The sequence below is a fragment of the Stenella coeruleoalba genome (assembly GCF_951394435.1).
Source record: "Stenella coeruleoalba genome assembly, chromosome: 2".
Lineage (NCBI taxonomy): Eukaryota > Metazoa > Chordata > Mammalia > Artiodactyla > Delphinidae > Stenella > Stenella coeruleoalba.
The window spans coordinates 157,374,374-157,391,731 of record NC_137147.1 but is presented as its reverse complement, the minus strand read 5'-3'; the positions used below and the strand labels follow the sequence as shown (position 1 = coordinate 157,391,731).

General features: G+C 45.4%; 1 protein-coding gene across 4 annotated transcripts in view; it reads right to left on the bottom strand.

The window, feature by feature from the left end:
• The window catches only part of FBH1 (F-box DNA helicase 1), a 142,164-nt gene that overhangs the window by 113,609 nt on the left and 11,197 nt on the right, over positions 1–17,358 (bottom strand). For all 4 annotated transcript variants that reach the window (XR_013827173.1, XM_079913757.1, XM_079913758.1 and 1 more), the window contains exons 2-13: positions 17,168–17,323; positions 15,282–15,865; positions 11,387–11,517; positions 11,145–11,280; positions 9,400–9,590; positions 8,798–8,890; positions 8,350–8,444; positions 6,415–6,583; positions 5,499–5,721; positions 4,786–4,873; positions 4,621–4,707; positions 3,799–3,935 (exon numbers count right to left, since the gene is read on the bottom strand). Coding sequence is in view for 3 of the 4 variants with exons in the window: in XM_079913757.1 (XP_079769883.1) it covers positions 3,799–3,935; positions 4,621–4,707; positions 4,786–4,873; positions 5,499–5,721; positions 6,415–6,583; positions 8,350–8,444; positions 8,798–8,890; positions 9,400–9,590; positions 11,145–11,280; positions 11,387–11,517; positions 15,282–15,865; positions 17,168–17,323 (2,090 nt within the window). In the remaining variant the exon portion in view is untranslated. The remainder of the gene's footprint in view (positions 1–3,798; positions 3,936–4,620; positions 4,708–4,785; positions 4,874–5,498; positions 5,722–6,414; positions 6,584–8,349; positions 8,445–8,797; positions 8,891–9,399; positions 9,591–11,144; positions 11,281–11,386; positions 11,518–15,281; positions 15,866–17,167; positions 17,324–17,358) is intronic.

Here is a 17,358-nt window from a genome sequence, read left to right as displayed (position 1 = left end):
ATTGCTACCACTGCCAAGGCCTGGCCTCGCCAAACCCCACTGAGCATCTCTGACTTGCCCGACCTGGAATGGGTACTTGGAAATTCCCTACTGTAAACTGACTTACACAGAACAGGAGCTTGGAAAGCAAAGAATCACCATTCTAAGTTTTCAGAATAGCATTTTCTATCTTGAAACCTGAGAGTTACCTGCTTTTCTTTATCTCTTGCCCCCAAATCCAAACCTTGACAATCTTCCACCATGTTTTCTACAGTCGTTTTCTTACCACTGCTCCCAGCGCAGCTCAGAGACCCCTACCTCATGCATCCCCAACTTGGCCTCTTTCCCTCTGCCACTTGAATCTTTCCCTCATGTGTTCATCAAGCCCCGTGCCTCGCCACAAAAAGGACGAGCACTCTACGAAGAAAAGGTGACGTATGGACTTTCAGGACTCCTGCAGCCTGGACAGCCTTAAGCCCCTTCGTTCCCCGAGACCAGCAGCAAACTTTTCTTTTAAGCAAATCTACCATTCTTTCCAAACTGCCTCTAACAAAGAAGCGTATATTATACAGAAAATTAAGGGAGGAAGGGGGTCTCTCCCTGCCCCCTGAGGCTCCCTCAACATCGATTCAAACCCTACATAACCGGCCACAGGACCAATCACCATTTCCTGAGCGTTCCCTGCCCTCCCCCTGCCGTGCTGCATGGCAGTAACTTCAAAACGCGGCCCAACACACTAATCCCTTGACCACTGTAGCTGGAAAGACACCATTCTTGCCCAAACTCGTGGTATTTATTGCCTTTTTCCATTCACTTATAACTTAAGGTAATGAAGTATTATGTACTTTGGTGAATATCAATAACACAGCCTAAGGAAAGCAAGACTTTCAACAAACAGTACTTTGTTGCTATAGAACTATTCTAAGTGAGCCATAACTCAAATTATAAAGATCCACGAGTCTATACTGACACAAATGAATAAATGAATAAATAAATGGAAGAGAAGACACAAAATCTCCTTTGCAGAAGAATTCCGAATAATCTATGTAGACACTCCAACTCTTGTTCCCGAGTGAGCACTGAGGGCAGTGACTTCCTTCCAAGGCACACAGTGTGGAGGGGTGGCGGGGGGAGTCACTTCACGGTGAAGGGAACTGCCAAGCACCACTTCAGCCAGGGGACCAAGACAACATCATCAGTTATAAATCATGTTGATGGGGGACTTCCCTGGTGGCGCAGTGGGTAAGACTACACACTCCCAAGGCAGGGGGCCCAGGTTCGATCCCTGGTTGGGGAACTAGATCCCATATGCATGCCCCAGCTGAGAGTTCACATGCCACAACTAAGGAGCCCGCCTGCCGTAACTAAGACCCAGTGCAACCAAATAAATAAATAAATATTTTTCAAATAAATAAATAAATAAATAAACCACGTTGACAGTACGGGCCCCCAATACCTTGTAATGAAAATGGCAATTTTTCTTCCAAGGCCTTCCTCCCAAAACATCAGTGCAACCACCAGACAAACACCAACAGAGGGGTATCCGACAGAACACCTAACCAGTCCTCTTCAAGGTCCAAAAAAAAGACAAGCGTGAGAAACCACAGAGCACAGCCAATAGGAGCCTAAGAAGACTTGACAACTGAATGCAGATAGGGTCACCTGAATAAGATCCTGGAATAGAAAAAGGACATTTGGTAAAAAACCAAGGAAATCTGAATAAACGATGGACTTTAGTTTATAATAATGTATCCACAGTAGTTCATTAACTGTAGCAAATGTACCACACGAATATAAGACGTGAATAATAAAAGAAACTGAATGTAGGATGTGTAAGAACTTTCCATACTATCTTCTCAACTCTTCTATATATCTGAAACTAAAAAACGTCTATTAAAAAAAATTCCTCTGGGTTGACGCCACCCTAAGTCACTACAGCAAACAAGGGAAACTCCAGGAAATAAGGTCACTGAGTGGGCTACAGGGCCTCCTAGAAAAGAACAGAACACAGTTTAGATGACGCTGGCACTTTCGCTGGCAGTCTCACATCCTCTTACTAGAAGTGAGGTTTTTAAAAGCAGTGGTTTTCACACCTTTTAGTCTCAGGACTCCTCATACTTTAAAAAATTAGTGAGCACCCAAAGATGCTTATCATTTACGTGAGTTGTACCTACCTACAATTACCACGTTAGCAACTTTAGTGCATTTCAATATAACAATAATCCCATTACATGATAACATACAGAACATATTTTTAAAACGGTATTTTTCAGGACTTCCCTGGTGGCACAGTGGTTAAGAATCCACCTGTCAATGCAGGGGACACGGGTTCGAGCCCTGGTCCGGGAAGATCCACATGCCATGGAGCAACTAAGCCCATGCGCCACAACTACTGAGCCTGCACTCTAGAGCCTGAGAGCCACAACTACTGGGCCCACGGCGGTGCCCTAGAGCCCACACGCCGCAACTACTGAGCCCTCATGCTGCAACTACTGAAGCCCGCATGCCTAGAGCCCGTGCTCCACAACAAGAGAAGCCACCGCAATGAGAAGCCTGCACACCGCAACAAAGAGTAGCCCCCACTCACCGCAACTAGAGAAAGCCCGCGCGCAGCAACAAGACCCGACGCAGCCAAAAAATAAAAAAAAAATTTTTAAATGGTATTTTCCAAAACAGAAGTTAGAGAGAAGAGTGGCACTGTTTTTACATTTTTGCAAATGTTTTTAGTGCCCAGCTTAAGACAGCCGAATCTCAGAGCTCTGTCTGCATCCAGCCTGGTGTGACAGCCTCACAAAGATGAGTGCTGAAAAGGGGAGGAACATGTAACAGCTTTTCCAGATAATCAAGGCCCCAGGAATTGCCATGCTCATGCTGGAGACAAGGTTTCCAAAATCTGGATTTCACTTGAAAGCAAGTTTATCTTCGGCAATACATATGTCAGCTGTTTTCCTTGAAGTCACAGCTCATAGCATGCGTTTTTGAGAAAATGCCAAATCCCCAAGTCTGAATAACCAGAATTGGTCTGTCAGCTGCTCGTTCAAGCACAAACGAAAGAAGCAGCGGTGGAGCTCACAACACAATCACAAAAGTGCTCCTGGTCAGACAGCAGCACACTGCAGGGGCAGAAGGACTTCATCCTACTTCCCATTTCATCACACAGACTGTGAGAGAGACGGACTCAAGGGTCTACAGTAATGAAATTAATCATTTTTCCTGTGCCATCAAGGATGTTCTTAGTAGGGACTTCCCTGGTGGTCCAGTGGTTAAGACTCTGCGCCCCCAATGCAGGGGGCCCAGGTTCGATCCCTGGTCAGGGAACTAGATCCCATATGCATGCCACAACTAAGAGTTTGCATGCTGCAACCAGAAGATCCTGTGTGCTACAATGAAGATAATAAATAAAAATAAATATTAAAAAAAATAGTACTCTTAAAAACAAAAGATGTTCTTAGTGAACTGCCTACTTTCTTTTTTGACTCAGTGCCTTGCAGTGAAGAATAAGGCAACTGCTAGGACCGGCTGGTGCCAAAGCCGAGATTCTCAGCCACAGTCTCACCACTGACTTTGCATCATCAGTGCAAATGTCAACATAGTGCAAGAGGCAGATAACTATTATGAAAACAGTTTTGACTTTGCAGACCCCCTGAGAACCACGGAGAGCCACTGCTTAGAGGCACGGATTTGCTACACACAGTGAGCCTCATGAAGAGCCTTACACGGGGCCTGGCACATAGTCAACACTGGAGAACCAGGGTGGGGAGCCACAAGGCTTGCGTGTATATACGCGTCTGGGGACTGGGAAGAAAAGACAGCGCTTACCTGTGTGAGATAGAAGACGTGCGTGTGAGGGACTGTGAACAGAGCGTTGACTGCACCTCGGAAGGTATAGATCTGTTGGTGTGGGTCCCCCACGAAGATTTTCCCACATGGCTGAGACAGAACTATGTTCATGATCGCTGCGACCAAGAAGATGGAAAGTAAGGGCTCTGAAGCGACACCAACCCACGGAGCAAAAAGAAACCAAACTTAAGACAGAAAAGGATGAAAACGCTTGCACACTGGACAACAGTTATCTTTCCCTCCAGCATAGGTGCACTCAGTCCAAAGAAATGATTTTATAACAAACAAAAGAAACAGCTTCTAACCCTACGAATGCAGATTATTTTTACTCCTGAATAAATTATTGAGTATAAGAAACCACATAGGCAAATATAAAATGAGGCAAGTTATCTTCTCTGATATTATAATTTAAGGCCCCAAAATGACCTAGTCACACTATTTTCTATCAGCCACTGGAAAAATACACAACACAAATTGTTCACTCTAAATTGACTACCTTTTCCCCCTCCACATGAGTCTCAACCCAATCATCTGGTGACCTAGGCTCAGCCAATATTTTAAGAATAACGCAAGCAAAACATTTAGAGAAAATTAAGTCTCCTTTGGGTGAGGGGTGGGGGTGGAGAGACAAGTGCTGAAATCCACAGTCAGACAGCAAAGGGTTTCTGAATGACTAAGCGTCATGCGCTCCTCCTCATGACAGACAAGAATCATCGACTTATGCACACACGTGTCCTCTTACACATTCACAACACTGTTGCTATGTGTTTGGGACTACTGGTGTCCTGAATGGTTTATCACCTGGGGTACAGTCCTGGGCCTCGTCCACAAAGATGGCGTCAAAAGAGGCCAGCAGAGGCTTGCTGAGCTGCCAGAGTTTCAAGTAGCCTACAAGAAGGGGCAGAAGAGTCAGAAATCGGAATGAGGCAGGTCCACGGCGGGGCTCAGGACTGGGCGCGTGCGTACCGTCGTGCGTCATATGGTAAGCTTCCTCCTTGCACTCGCCCAGCTTCCGCATGTTGTCCCAAAGTCGGCTCGCTTCGAGGACACCGTTCTAGAAAGCAAGTGACACGGTGATGTGAAGGTCATGACCCTGAAATCAGGAGTTCATGTCCATGTGCAGGGGTCAAAGCAAAGGCCCCAGCTCACGGTGAACGGCAGCCCCCCTCCCCCGACCTCCCCCGGCTCCACGAGGGCCTCATGTCAACGTCAGGCGCCCAGATGGGCAAAAGCCAGGGGCTGGACCACACCCAGAGGTAGAGCATCGCTCAGGGAGCACAGCATCTGATGAACCAAGAAAGGCTGGATGATTCCTCTAGATTTATGACCAAGAGTTAATTCATAAAAAGTGTGGTCAATGACTGAAAAGACTTGATAAAAATTAGAAAAGAGAATCACATCTTTAGACCCTGGACCAGCAGACCCCACGACGAGCTCTTATAAGCCCTGGGCAGGAGCCCCATCTGTGAAATGGAGGACCAGGCTGAGGACTAAGCAAGATGAGTGCTCTTCACAGAAAACCCTATATACTTCGCAGCCAGCACAACTGGCCTAGGGTCTCCCCTCCACCTCTACCTCCTGCCAGCAGCTCTAGAGACATCAAAGACCAGTACAAGCTGGCACCGTGTTGAGCCCTTGTTCCTCCCGAGCCCTAACTCCAAAGGGACTGAGACACTCACAAGCTTCTCGCTCTGCTCGACCATGACTCTCTGTCCCTGGCTGTTCTTACACCAGATGGGCACGTGGTCGATCGTCAGCTCGTCGTCAGCCGAGGCAAAGAAGTTTTCCAGAGTCTTACATACTAGCTTGGCCCTTATGAAGCCACCCTTCCCTTCAGCGAGGACAGAGTTGACCATGAAGGGGGTTAACTTGAAGAGATTCAACTTCTTCTTCAATTGGTACCTGCAATGCACGTCCCAAAGGCACCGGGTTGGCTTTTGTGGCAACTCGCGATTTAGTGTCTCCCCCAGGTCTGCCCCCTTCTCTCCAATGACACCACCAGGTCACTGGAAGTGGCACATACAGGTGACAAAAAAAAGCCTGAGGAGCTGAGTGAGGTCCTCGTAGGATTGGAAAGGGCTCCGTTACGCTTTCCAGAATTCACATCTAATAACCCAGGAGACGAAGTGGCTCACAGCAGATACCACTGTTCCAAGGTGTGGACCAGACTCCAGGAGGCCCCAGGGGGGGACCCTCGAAGCTCCCTGAAGCTTTCTCGTCCAAGAGGACATGGCTCAGAGGCCCTGGGTGCCTGGAACAAGTGCCCCTCAGCCCCGTCTTCTCCCCTCCAGCTTCTGAGGAAAGCCTGAATGGGTCAACCAGACTGGTGATGCCCTGAACTTTAGGCAAGTCACTCTGACCTTCTGTGCCTCAGTTCGAGACATGAAAATGCCTCCCTCAGTGAGACAGTGTTAAGCTTCCCTCAGTAGCAATATATCTCTATGGGGGAAGTAAAAATTACTCAATCTATGGCCATATTCCCTGCCTGTAAGTGAAGATAAAGCACTAAGTTTTCTCCGAGTCACTGTGGTGTACTGACTGCAACGTGAGAGCAGTAACTGGACGTAATGGCAACAGTGGCACCATGATGCTCACTTGCGCCCGATGTGCCCGTAGGCCATGGAGTGGAAGGTCTTGCAGATGACATTGCTGGGGAAGACGAGCTCGGCCTGCTTGGCGATGCTCTTGTTGAAGGTCACGTACAGAAACCTGCTCTCAGACCACTTCTCAGCGTACTTGACCAGGGTGGAGGTCTTCCCAGTACCTGAGGAAGCCAAGAGCAAGGGAGGTGACCCTCTGACCAGGAATAACGGTTCCCACAGACGCTATAATCGGGTCCCACCCATGCCTATCTCCCCGCTTGTCTGGGACCAGACAGTGGCAAGTTCTCCAGTACTGATGAAAATTAAAAACAGTGCTGTGAAGGGAGCAGCAGACTCAAGACAGAGCCACCTGGGTTGGGGTAGCAGATCCTGCAGCTCTAAAGGGGCCACTTCAGTCTGCTCCTCAGCCTGTGTGGGTAACACTGACCTCATAGGGTGTGCAGGATAATTACCCAGGTACCCAGCAGAGGAACTCATAAACAGTAGCTATGCTGGCCTAGGCACCATTCATGCTTCGACAGCAAGAGCATGAAAATGAGATTCAAGGATCCTTCCAACCTGTTCTGAACTATCCTATCTACCCCCCCCTCCCCACCTTTCATTCAGTTATTCAGTTAGTCAACTGTCACCCACTGAACAAGTATTTCCTGAGCACCTACTGCACATTCAGCCCTACACTAGGCATGTCACAAACACAAAGCAAGGTTCCTGCATTACAATCTAGTTGGGAATAAAACACCAACACAGTTGGAACAATTGGAACAAAAAAAAAGAGAATAATGATAACACAGTAGAGTGAAAAAGAATATGGATCTGGAAACAAAAAAGAAAATCTCGCCTATGAAAGAAGAAAAATAGCACCTCCTTTCCTACCTACCAGGGCTGTTTGAAGATCAACAGATCAATGACATAGTGTGGAGGTGTTTACAGAAGGTGTGTGTTGGCTATTCTTCCTATGTAATCAGGCACCAAACAGTTAATACAGATTAGTCACAGTGAGAGTTCAGAATCACGGAGATCTCAAAGGGCTGAGGAAGCCTCCACCAAGAAGACACAGAAGTGACGGGGGTCAACGTCAGATGGCAGAGAGATAGAGGAAGTAGGGGACGGGGAGGGTAGGCGAACAGGCACGTTTCTGGAGAGAAATAGATCCAGCTTTGAATTCCACCTCCACCACGTATTTGCTCATTTAATCTGGACCACATCATTTTAATTTCCCTGAGCTTTAAAACCTCATACATAAAATGAACCAGAAATTCCCTGGCCATCCACACTTCCACCGCAGAGGGCATGGGTTCAATCCCTGGGGAATTAGGATCCTCCATGCCACGCAGTGCAGCCAAAAAATAAATAAATAAACCAACCTCACAGAATGTTAGGATTAGCACAGGGCAGACATTTGATAAAGTGGCTGTTGTTTTTAGTACGATATTTAGGCAGAAAAGAAGCGGGAAGGCATTCCAGGTAGAGAAAATAGTATAAGCAAAGGTTCAAAGAGCAACCAAGTACTTTAAGAGCCAGGAAGCACAATTAGCTGACTGAGTAATGTATGTTAGAACCAAAGGTAGGAGGCCCTTCCAGACTTCACCCTATAGAAATCAAGGAGCTCCTGACACTGTCTGAACAAGGGATTCACATGACCTACCGCCCCATAAGCAATCAGTGTCTGTGCAGATATGATGATACATAATAGGCTGGATCAATCCCAGTGGCATCTACCCCACAAACAAACTCCTATGGACCATTTGTTCAGCAGGAAGCCCAGTGTGGATGCCCCCCTGGAGTGGTAAGAAAAAGCACTTATCCCTTGGCAACTGCTTTTTAGATGATTTAATTGCAGCAGTTCAATAATAGATTAAGGTAAAGATATTCTGGCAGGTGGTGGGTAAGGTGGTAAGAGGCATTCCAGGAATGGCAGCCCCCTTACCTGCAAATGCCATAATTTTTACCACCTGGAGAGGTTCCATCTTATGGCTTAGGATCAGCTGTTGTTCATGTGTCAGCTGGATGGTTGTTTTCTTGCTATAATCATTACAGAAGAGAAATCAGGAAAAGAATAAGGAATTGAAAAGATCAGGTGATAGACTGTCAAAAATGAAACAGGAAACCAAATGGGACGAATAAAATTTAACCAGAAAAAAGGGGAGGGCCGCCTCCCCTTAGGGTGATTAAATTGTTCTAAAACTAGGTTATGATGTTAGTTGCACACTCAGTAAATCTACTAAAAATTATTGAATTATACAATTAAAATGGGTGAATTTTATTTAATGTAAATTATAACTCAATAAAGTGGTTAAAACAAAACACCTTTTCCTCTTCAAGTATGAGAGTCAGGAATCAAAGACGTCCACACACACACACCCTTACAGACATACCCTGGCCAGACCGATGGTTCCTCTTTGACTTCTGTGGCCTGAGCACAGGAATTCTCCTGAAGATACAGGCAATAGAAAATGTTGTAGTGAATCCTAACAGGAAAAAAGCAGATTAGAGATTTTCAAATTCAGTCATGACCTGTATCTTATTTTTCCTCAGATGTTTTTTAGACTCCTAATCATTGCTAAAAATAAAATATGTACCACCATTTTATGAAAAAAAGGGAAGAAAAGGGTTTAAATATACCTAGAGCTGAGCTATATTTACCTGCACTGTTGGAGGTAAATATTTGGAGAGCACGGTTCTGGGAGAGATGCCTGGCTGCGATGGGCAGAGGCAAAGGAGACAGACCAGGATGTGCTCTTTGGGGAACAAAATGTAGCCACGTATGAACACAGAAGGCTCCGTCCACTCCAGGCTCAACAGCCCTGTAGGTAAACACTATCTTGGGGATGGTGTACGACCCCACGGCACCTCACGTTCACAGAGCCCGCCTGCCTGCATCACTGCACTCAAACCTCACGGAGAACCTGGCGGAGCAGTGGGTGGTGGGGCTCGCCCAGCGGTAACGCGGGGAAGGGGCAGGGCGGGGGCCAGTTACCGGTTGCTGATGTTGATCCCTTTCTCCCTCATGGCGTAGAGCAACACGGCAATGCAGTACAGAGTCTCGGTGATGTCTGGCATGGTCACTGTGGAGCTGGGCCGCCGGAGGCAGAAGAGCAGCTGCTGGATGTCATTGACGCTGCTGGACAGGAGGATGATGGCCGCCACCAAGGCCCACACGTTGACACCCTGAGGAGGGAGGTGGACAGGACAGGAGACGAGACCCAAAACACAACCGGTAAGAATCACATGGGACAGCCGGTGAAGAAAGCCAGGTTTGGGGTTCGTGTACCTTCCTCAGACCATCTAAACGGAGCGCAAACTTCCTGAATGACATATGGGAAACACCAGGCATGTCTCCTTTTACCCTGGATTCCTTCTTTCTCATCATTTTTGGGTTTGAGTTCTTAAGTTTTCTTTGATTAAATAACATTTATAAAGTACTTAACGCAAGACGCTGCACAGACGTGATCCTCCCGCCTCCTCACCAGCCCACCCCACCCGCACCACCAGGTCAGTGTGAGCTCTGAGGTCCAGACACGCAACTCAAACAAGCTCACTATTAAATGGGTGCCCATCTGGGAGGCACAAAAACTGGGGGATACAAAAGAAGACAGCAGTCTTTAGGGGGAAATCAAGACTGACAATTCAATGGCATTAAGATGTTAATTTAGTATTTATGTTATTATTATTTAATACTTATTAAATATTAAGTTAACTAAATATTAAATTATTGAAAATTTATTATTATGGACACAGTATGCTCCATTTATTAATGTCTAAGAAAATGTTCACTAACATGGAAATATCAATAACAGACATATAGGGACTTCCCTGGTGGCTCAGTGGTCAAGACTCCACTCTCCCAATGCAGAGGGCCTGGGTTCGATCCCTGATCAAGGAACTAGATCCCACATGCAGGCCTCAACTAAGAGTTCGCAAGCCACAACTAAGGAGCCAGCAAGCCGCAACTAAGGAGCCCGCCTGCTGCAACTAAGACCCAGCACAACCAAATAAAAATAAAAATAATAATAATAGACATATAAGTATATAACTATCATTCTTAACTTTACTGCAAGCCTCCCTGTTAAAAATGCATCCACAAAAGCAAAGTTCCACACACCTTTCACTACAACCATACTGGGAAACAAATCTCACTCCATCGACAATCACTTCACTAAAGATGGACAGAGAAATGCACATGGCTGGATTTCCAACCCTCGACTGGCTGCAGAATGAGGCTGAGGTTGCATGTGGCTTCCAAAACAAAATTTAAGAAGAATCGCTATCCAGATGAGAAGCCACAAGACAAAGGAAACTGGAGACTATTTCCAGCTTCTCATTAACTCACTGTGCGTCAGTACAAAATCCTTCTTTTCTCTGGTTCTTTCAAATAACCCAAGGTGTCAACAATACAATGGGCTGCCTTGTAAAGAAGTCCTTACTAATCAAAGTGTGTAGAGGCTAGATGACCATCCTCTGTTGGAACCGCTCAACAGAATGGGAAATTGGATGAAATACTTTTTAAAATTCCTTCCAAATTAAAGAATCTATAACAATGTAGCCTTTTATTTCTCTATGGGACCAATGACAAGATTAAGGCTTCAAAGCAAAGGCTGAAGGAAGATTTTGAAAATAAATCTAAAATAACCTTCAACCAAATTTGATCACCAATACACTTTCTTCCAAAGAGAAAAGGTGTCACCTCCCCAACCCTCCCCTCCCTGCAGCCTCTTCACGTACGGCAGGGGCAGCGTAGAGATCGGGGAGGTGTTGGCGCACGCAGGCCTCTGCCTCGGGGAGGAGGAGGTGATCCCTCAGACTCCACAACGCCCGTCCAGGGTCCACACTCGGGGAGCACTTAGTGGTGGCTGTGTAGCTGTAAGACATTCACAGCAGCGTCCATGGGAAAGGTGATCCAGTAAGTGCTGATTTCTGGGAAAGGACTTTGGAAACTGACTTCCTCCCAGGAAACGGGGACTCACCGGATGAGGTTCAGCACACACAGGTCTGACTCCTTCTCTATGCCATAGCTCGAGAGGATGCCATCCACTTTGCTGACAGCTTGCTCTTCATTCATCAGGTATCGGTGATACAGCTTTTTCCAAGGAATGAACTAGACAGTTTAAAAAATCCAAAACAACATGCAGGCAATGGCTATTAGAGAACTTATCAGGCCACAAACATATAGATAATTGCTTGAAAAACAATCACAGTCTCCAATTCAAAAGCTGGGCAAATAGGGTAGAAACATTATACAAATTTTAGTTGGAAACTAGGAGAAGGGGGGGCTCTTGGTTTGGGTTCCAACATAACTTTTTACAGAATCTGGGAAAAGCCAGTGCTTCAATTTCCCTATCTGAAATAGTGTCCTGTCCCTGTTGGGACACTAATGGCTCAGAGCTTCAGCGAGGATTAAATAACATGAGAGTTGTGGCTATACTAAGATTAGACAAAATAGACTTTAAGTCAAAAGTTATTAGAAGAGGGACTTCCTTGGTGGTCCAGTGGTGAAGAATCCGCCTTCCAAGGCAGGGGACACAGGTTCGATCCCTGGCCGGGGAACTAAGATCCCATATGCTGCAGGGCAACTAAGCCCACGTGCCACAACTACTGAGCTCACGCACCTCAACTAGAGCCTGCATGCTGCAAACTACAGAGCCCACGTGCCCTGGAGCCCACGCCACAACTAGAGAAGAGAAAACCTGCACAGCACAACTAGAGAGAAGCCCGTGTGCCACAACAAAGACCCTGCGCGCCACAGCGAGCGCTGCAATGAAGATCCTGCGTGCCTCGATGAAGACCCGATGCAGCCGAATAAATAACTTAAAAAAAATTATTAGAAGAGACAAAGAATATTACTTGATGATAAAAGGGTCAATTCACCAAGAAAATATAACAATTATAAATATGCATGTACCAAATATCAGAGCTCCTAAATCTAGGAAGGAAACACTGACAGAATTGAAGAGAAAAACAGAAACATAATAACAGGAGACTTCTATACTCCACTTTCAAGAATGGATAGAACAAACAACACTGGACCAAAAAGGCATATACTGAACACTCCATCCAGCAACAGTAGAATATACAATCTTCTCAAGTATACATAGAACATTCTCCAGGAAAGATCACGTACAAGAACACAAAACAAGTGTCTTAACATATTTTAAAAGACTGAAATTATAGAAAGTATGTTTTTCAATCACTATAGAAACTAGAAATCAGTAGCAGAAAGAAAACTGGAAAACCCACAAATATGTGGAAATTAAACAACACACTTAAAACAACCAATGCGTCAAAAAGGAAATCACAAAGAAATTAGAAAATACCTTGAGACAAATGAAAACAAAAACACAGCATATCAAAACGTATGGAATGAAGTGCAAGCAGGGCTAAAAGTTAAGTTGATAGTTATAAAAACTTACATTAAAGAAGAAGAAAGATCTGGATTTCCCTGGTGGTGCAGTGGTTAAGAATCCGCCTGCCAATGCAGAGGACACAGGTTTGAGCCCTGGTCCAGGAAGATCCCACAGGCCGCGGAGCAACTAAGCCCATGTGTCACAACTACTTAGCCTGTGCTCTAGAGCCTACGAGCCACAACTACTGAGCCCACGTGCCTACAGCCCATGCTCTGCAACAAAAGAAGCCACCACAATGAGAAGCCCGCACACCACAACGAAGAGTAGTCCCCACTCACCGCAACTAGAGAAAGCCCACATGCAGCAATGAAGACCCAACAAGCCAAAAATAAAATAATGTTTTAAAAATATTTTTAAAAAAATGAAGAAAGATCACAAATCAACAACCTAACTTTACACCTAAAGGAACTATAAAAAGAACAAACTAAACCCAAAGCTAGCAGGAGGGAGGAAATAATAAAGACTAAAGAGCAGAGATAAATGAAATAGAGAATAGAAAAATAGGAAAAAAACCAATAAGGGCTTCCCTGGTGGCGCAGTGATTGAGAGTCCGCCTGCCGATGCAGGGGACATAGGTTCGTGCCCTGGTCCGGGAAGATCCCACACGCCGCAGAGCAGCTAGGCCCGTGAGCATGGCTGCTGAGCCTGCGCGTCCGGAGCCTGTGCTCCGCAATGGGAGAGGCCACAACAGTGAGAGGCCCGCGTACCGCAAAAAAAAAAAAAAAAAAAAAAAAACAAAAACCAATAAAACTAAGAGTTGTTTTTTTTTTAACAAGATCAACAAAATTGACAACCCTTAGATATATTTTGGAAAAAAGAGAAGATTCAAATAACTGAACTCAGAAATGAGGGGAACATTACAACTGATGTCACAGAAATAACAAGACTTATAAGAATACTATGACCAACTGCAGATCAACCAACTGGATATAGTAGAAGAAATGGATAAATTCCTAGGAACACACAACCTACAAAGACTGAATGATGAAGAAATAGAAAATCTGAACAGACCAATAATTAGTAAAGAGACTGAATCGGTAATCAAAAGCCTCCCAAAAAGTTAAGAGTCCAGGACCAGACTGCTTCACTGAAAAATTCTACTGAACATTTAAAGAAGAACTAACATCAATCCCCCTCAAACTCTTCAAAAAAAACTGAAGAGGAGGGAGCACTTGCAGACTTATTCTGAGGCCAGCATAATCTTATACCAAAGCCAGACAAAGACACTACAAGAAATAAAAAGAAAATGAGAGCTGTGACAAGGTCACTGAAAATAACCAAGTCATTGCTGGTGATGATAAAAACATCAAGAGGTAAGGATAAGCTGGGATATCCTCCCAAAATCCTCTCGAGCAGAATGGAGTGAAACCTCATCTATCCCCAGTTCACATCAGAGAGATAATTAAATGGGTAGAAATACTGAACCAAAACAGAGTTCACAAATAAAAACAGAAAGATATTTCTTAGAAAGTAGGAGACAAGACCCCAGGCAAAGAATGGAGCAAGAGCGATACGAAATTTCCTCCAAAATCTTTTGGGCTTGGAAGAGAAATGTACCAAGTTTTGAGATATCCACCTTTCCCTCCATCTCCAAGGTTTTAAACTTCAATGCATTTGAAGAATAAATTAAACTCTCTACCTCTGGTTTCTTCCCAATGTCTGGTCTAAGGGACATACAAGCTAAGGAGAACATTTTCCCAGCCCTCAGGCTTACTGGAGACCTGAACCTGGGAAGTATAATGACACAACAAAGGGAAGGGCAGGGCACAGGATAACGGTATCAGGAAATCCTTTCTGAGATCACCGGCTGCCCCTGTGTCATCTTCAAAAGGTACTCTTGTGACTAAACGCAACACTCATTTACTAATCACCTACTGTATGTAGAACATCGTGAGACAGTGCCGAATGCAAAAACAAACAGGACAACCAGCCCTCTAGCAATATGCTAATAATTTACAGGGAGGAAGAAGGCTCTCTAAGACCATAACAGAACATGATAAGCTTGAACAGAGGTATAAATCACTATAATAGCACAAGGAAGAGAGTGAGTGATTTCAATGGGATGGAATGGGAAAGCGTTAGTCTAAGAGTGCAGCCTTGAAGAGGAAAGACATCAACAGAGCTATGAGGGGCCCTTTTGGTTAGCTGGGGGAAGTGGGGTGCAGATTAGACCAACATAAGGGAAGTACTGTGCAGTCCACAGTTGGGAAGCAGAACATCATTGGTTGTGGACAGAATACAGGAATGGACTGGAATGAAGTCAGCAATGAGCCTGGAATAATAAGGTGGGACACACACAGAAGGTCCCGGTTGCCTCCAGAAGATTGGGATTTGATCCTGCAGGCAAATGGACACCAACATTTCTGAAGAAATGCCATTGTCAGGAGTATGCATTAAGTGAAGCGAATCCATGGACTTTTTAGAGAAAACACGAGAGAACAAAAAGCGCTTTCCGTACCAGTGGATCACTGATTATCTCCCTCCAAAAGTGGCACACCAAGCTCAGATTCCAGTAGAGGTCTTCCATGGGGAGGAAAGCAAAGATGTGCCTCAGGACCTCACTGGGCAGGCTGCAGATGTGGCTCTGGGGTTCCTGGCAGGGCGAGGTCCCAAGAAGCCCATAGTAAGAGTCAGGAACAGGATCAGGACCAATGTCCTCCACCTCCTGGCTGGATTCTCCAGGCTGCGCAGAGAACCACGACACACCGTCCTCTGCTTCCTGCCTGCCTTCCCTGGGCCGTCTGCACGACAGGGACAGATGATGCCGTGGGGTCTTCCTAGAAACCCCATCCCACTGACTGGTCCCTGTGGCTTGATTCCTCTCGTCCTCGAAGGACCGAGACCGCTTCCCTGACGAGCGTGGCCGTACTGCTCCATCACCTCCCTGAGGCAGGGCGCAGTGGCCTTCTGCAGCAAAAATCATCTCGTCCTCCGAGTCCTTAGAGCTGTCCTGGCCCACAGAATTGCTTTTGGCCATGTCATTGGTGCGCCGCTGCTGGCCAGCGAGGAAGAATTCAGGGTTGTATCCCAGGCATCCTCGACCTGGAGAGAGAACCCAAACAAGGTGAACGAGAAGTGAATAATGACTGATGACCCTTTGTTGACCCAAATAAGACAAACTAATTTTCAATTATCTATTTTAATAGAGGAAAGAGACAAGGATGTATTTTATTGGTCAACTGATTATATAAATAGATTAATCCAAAAAATATTTATATCGGGCTCTATCATACAGTCAGATACACATTTGGAAAGGGACAGAGACCAGTCTTTGGATGGTGTGAGGACCACAGTACACCTTGCAATAGGCCAGGGTTAAATTCTGATGTTTTCTAATTGTGGAGTTAATTACACCAATATTTATGAAGAGCTACCACCTGCTCAGTGCTAGGACTTCATGCTGAAACACACATGCTGATAAGTCTTTATCAGTAAAGAACTCACAACACAGAGGAGAAGTTGACTTATACACACAAAACAGACAAAATATCAAACACTATATAACCACCGAGTTTAAAACTGCCTCATACAATTGGTTACAGTGGTTCCAAAAAGTGGGAAACAGAGACTACAATCACATCACAAGAATTGAAGATGACTAGTGAGATCCGAGTTGGATTCTGAAATGAGATATATCACAGGGAAATAAGACAATCTGGATTATACAAACAGGTATTAATGAAAGTGGGAATTCACTTGGCACTAAATGGGTCATAAGGAAAACAATCTGCCAGAAGTAGAGCCTGCGTGTAATAACGTCAGGGGATTGAGCCTGAGTCCCTCATAGTAACAGGGAACATACCACACTGGAGGTTCTTGAGAGTGGCAGTGACATGACAGAAAATGGTACTCAGGAACATTATTTGATATTCGAGCTGATATGGAAAAAATAAACTCTGAATGCAAGGAGAGGGTTATTGCAGCAGCCCAGGTACGAGGTGACTGAGCGCACAATCTACCGTAAAAGCACTGAGTGAGGGGACGTTTGGGAGAAAAAGAGTGAGACGGTGGACCTAGTGATGGATTGGACAAAGAGGACTGCTGAAGAGTCAGGAAATCACGACGGTTCCAGAATGGTATCGTGGTGATGCTGGGACGTGTTCCCTACCACGTTAAAGTTAAGCCAGCTAGTGGAATTCATTCAGCCGTGCTTTTCTGGGGCTTTTACCAACCACTATGATAGGATGGAATTTTCACAGAAAACTCACAAATAGTGAAAAAGTGTCAAACTACTGCAACAGAACCACAAGATCACAGTAGCAGTATTTACAAATACCGGGAGATACTCAAAGGCCACACACACTACAGATTCTGAAACGCAAGATATTTGGGGGAAAGACATACCTCTAGTCCCTCTTTTGGTTCTGGGTCTAGGATAGAGACCGTGGTTCGGGTCTCTGTTTGTCCATCTTTGACCGAAGGGCTGGGTCACCGCCAAGTGACTGCGAGCCAGATGTTGGCAGTCGACGGCTGTAAGATGCTTCCGCTTAAACGGTCTCACTGTTTTGTATCAACAGGCAGAAGAAATGGGACAC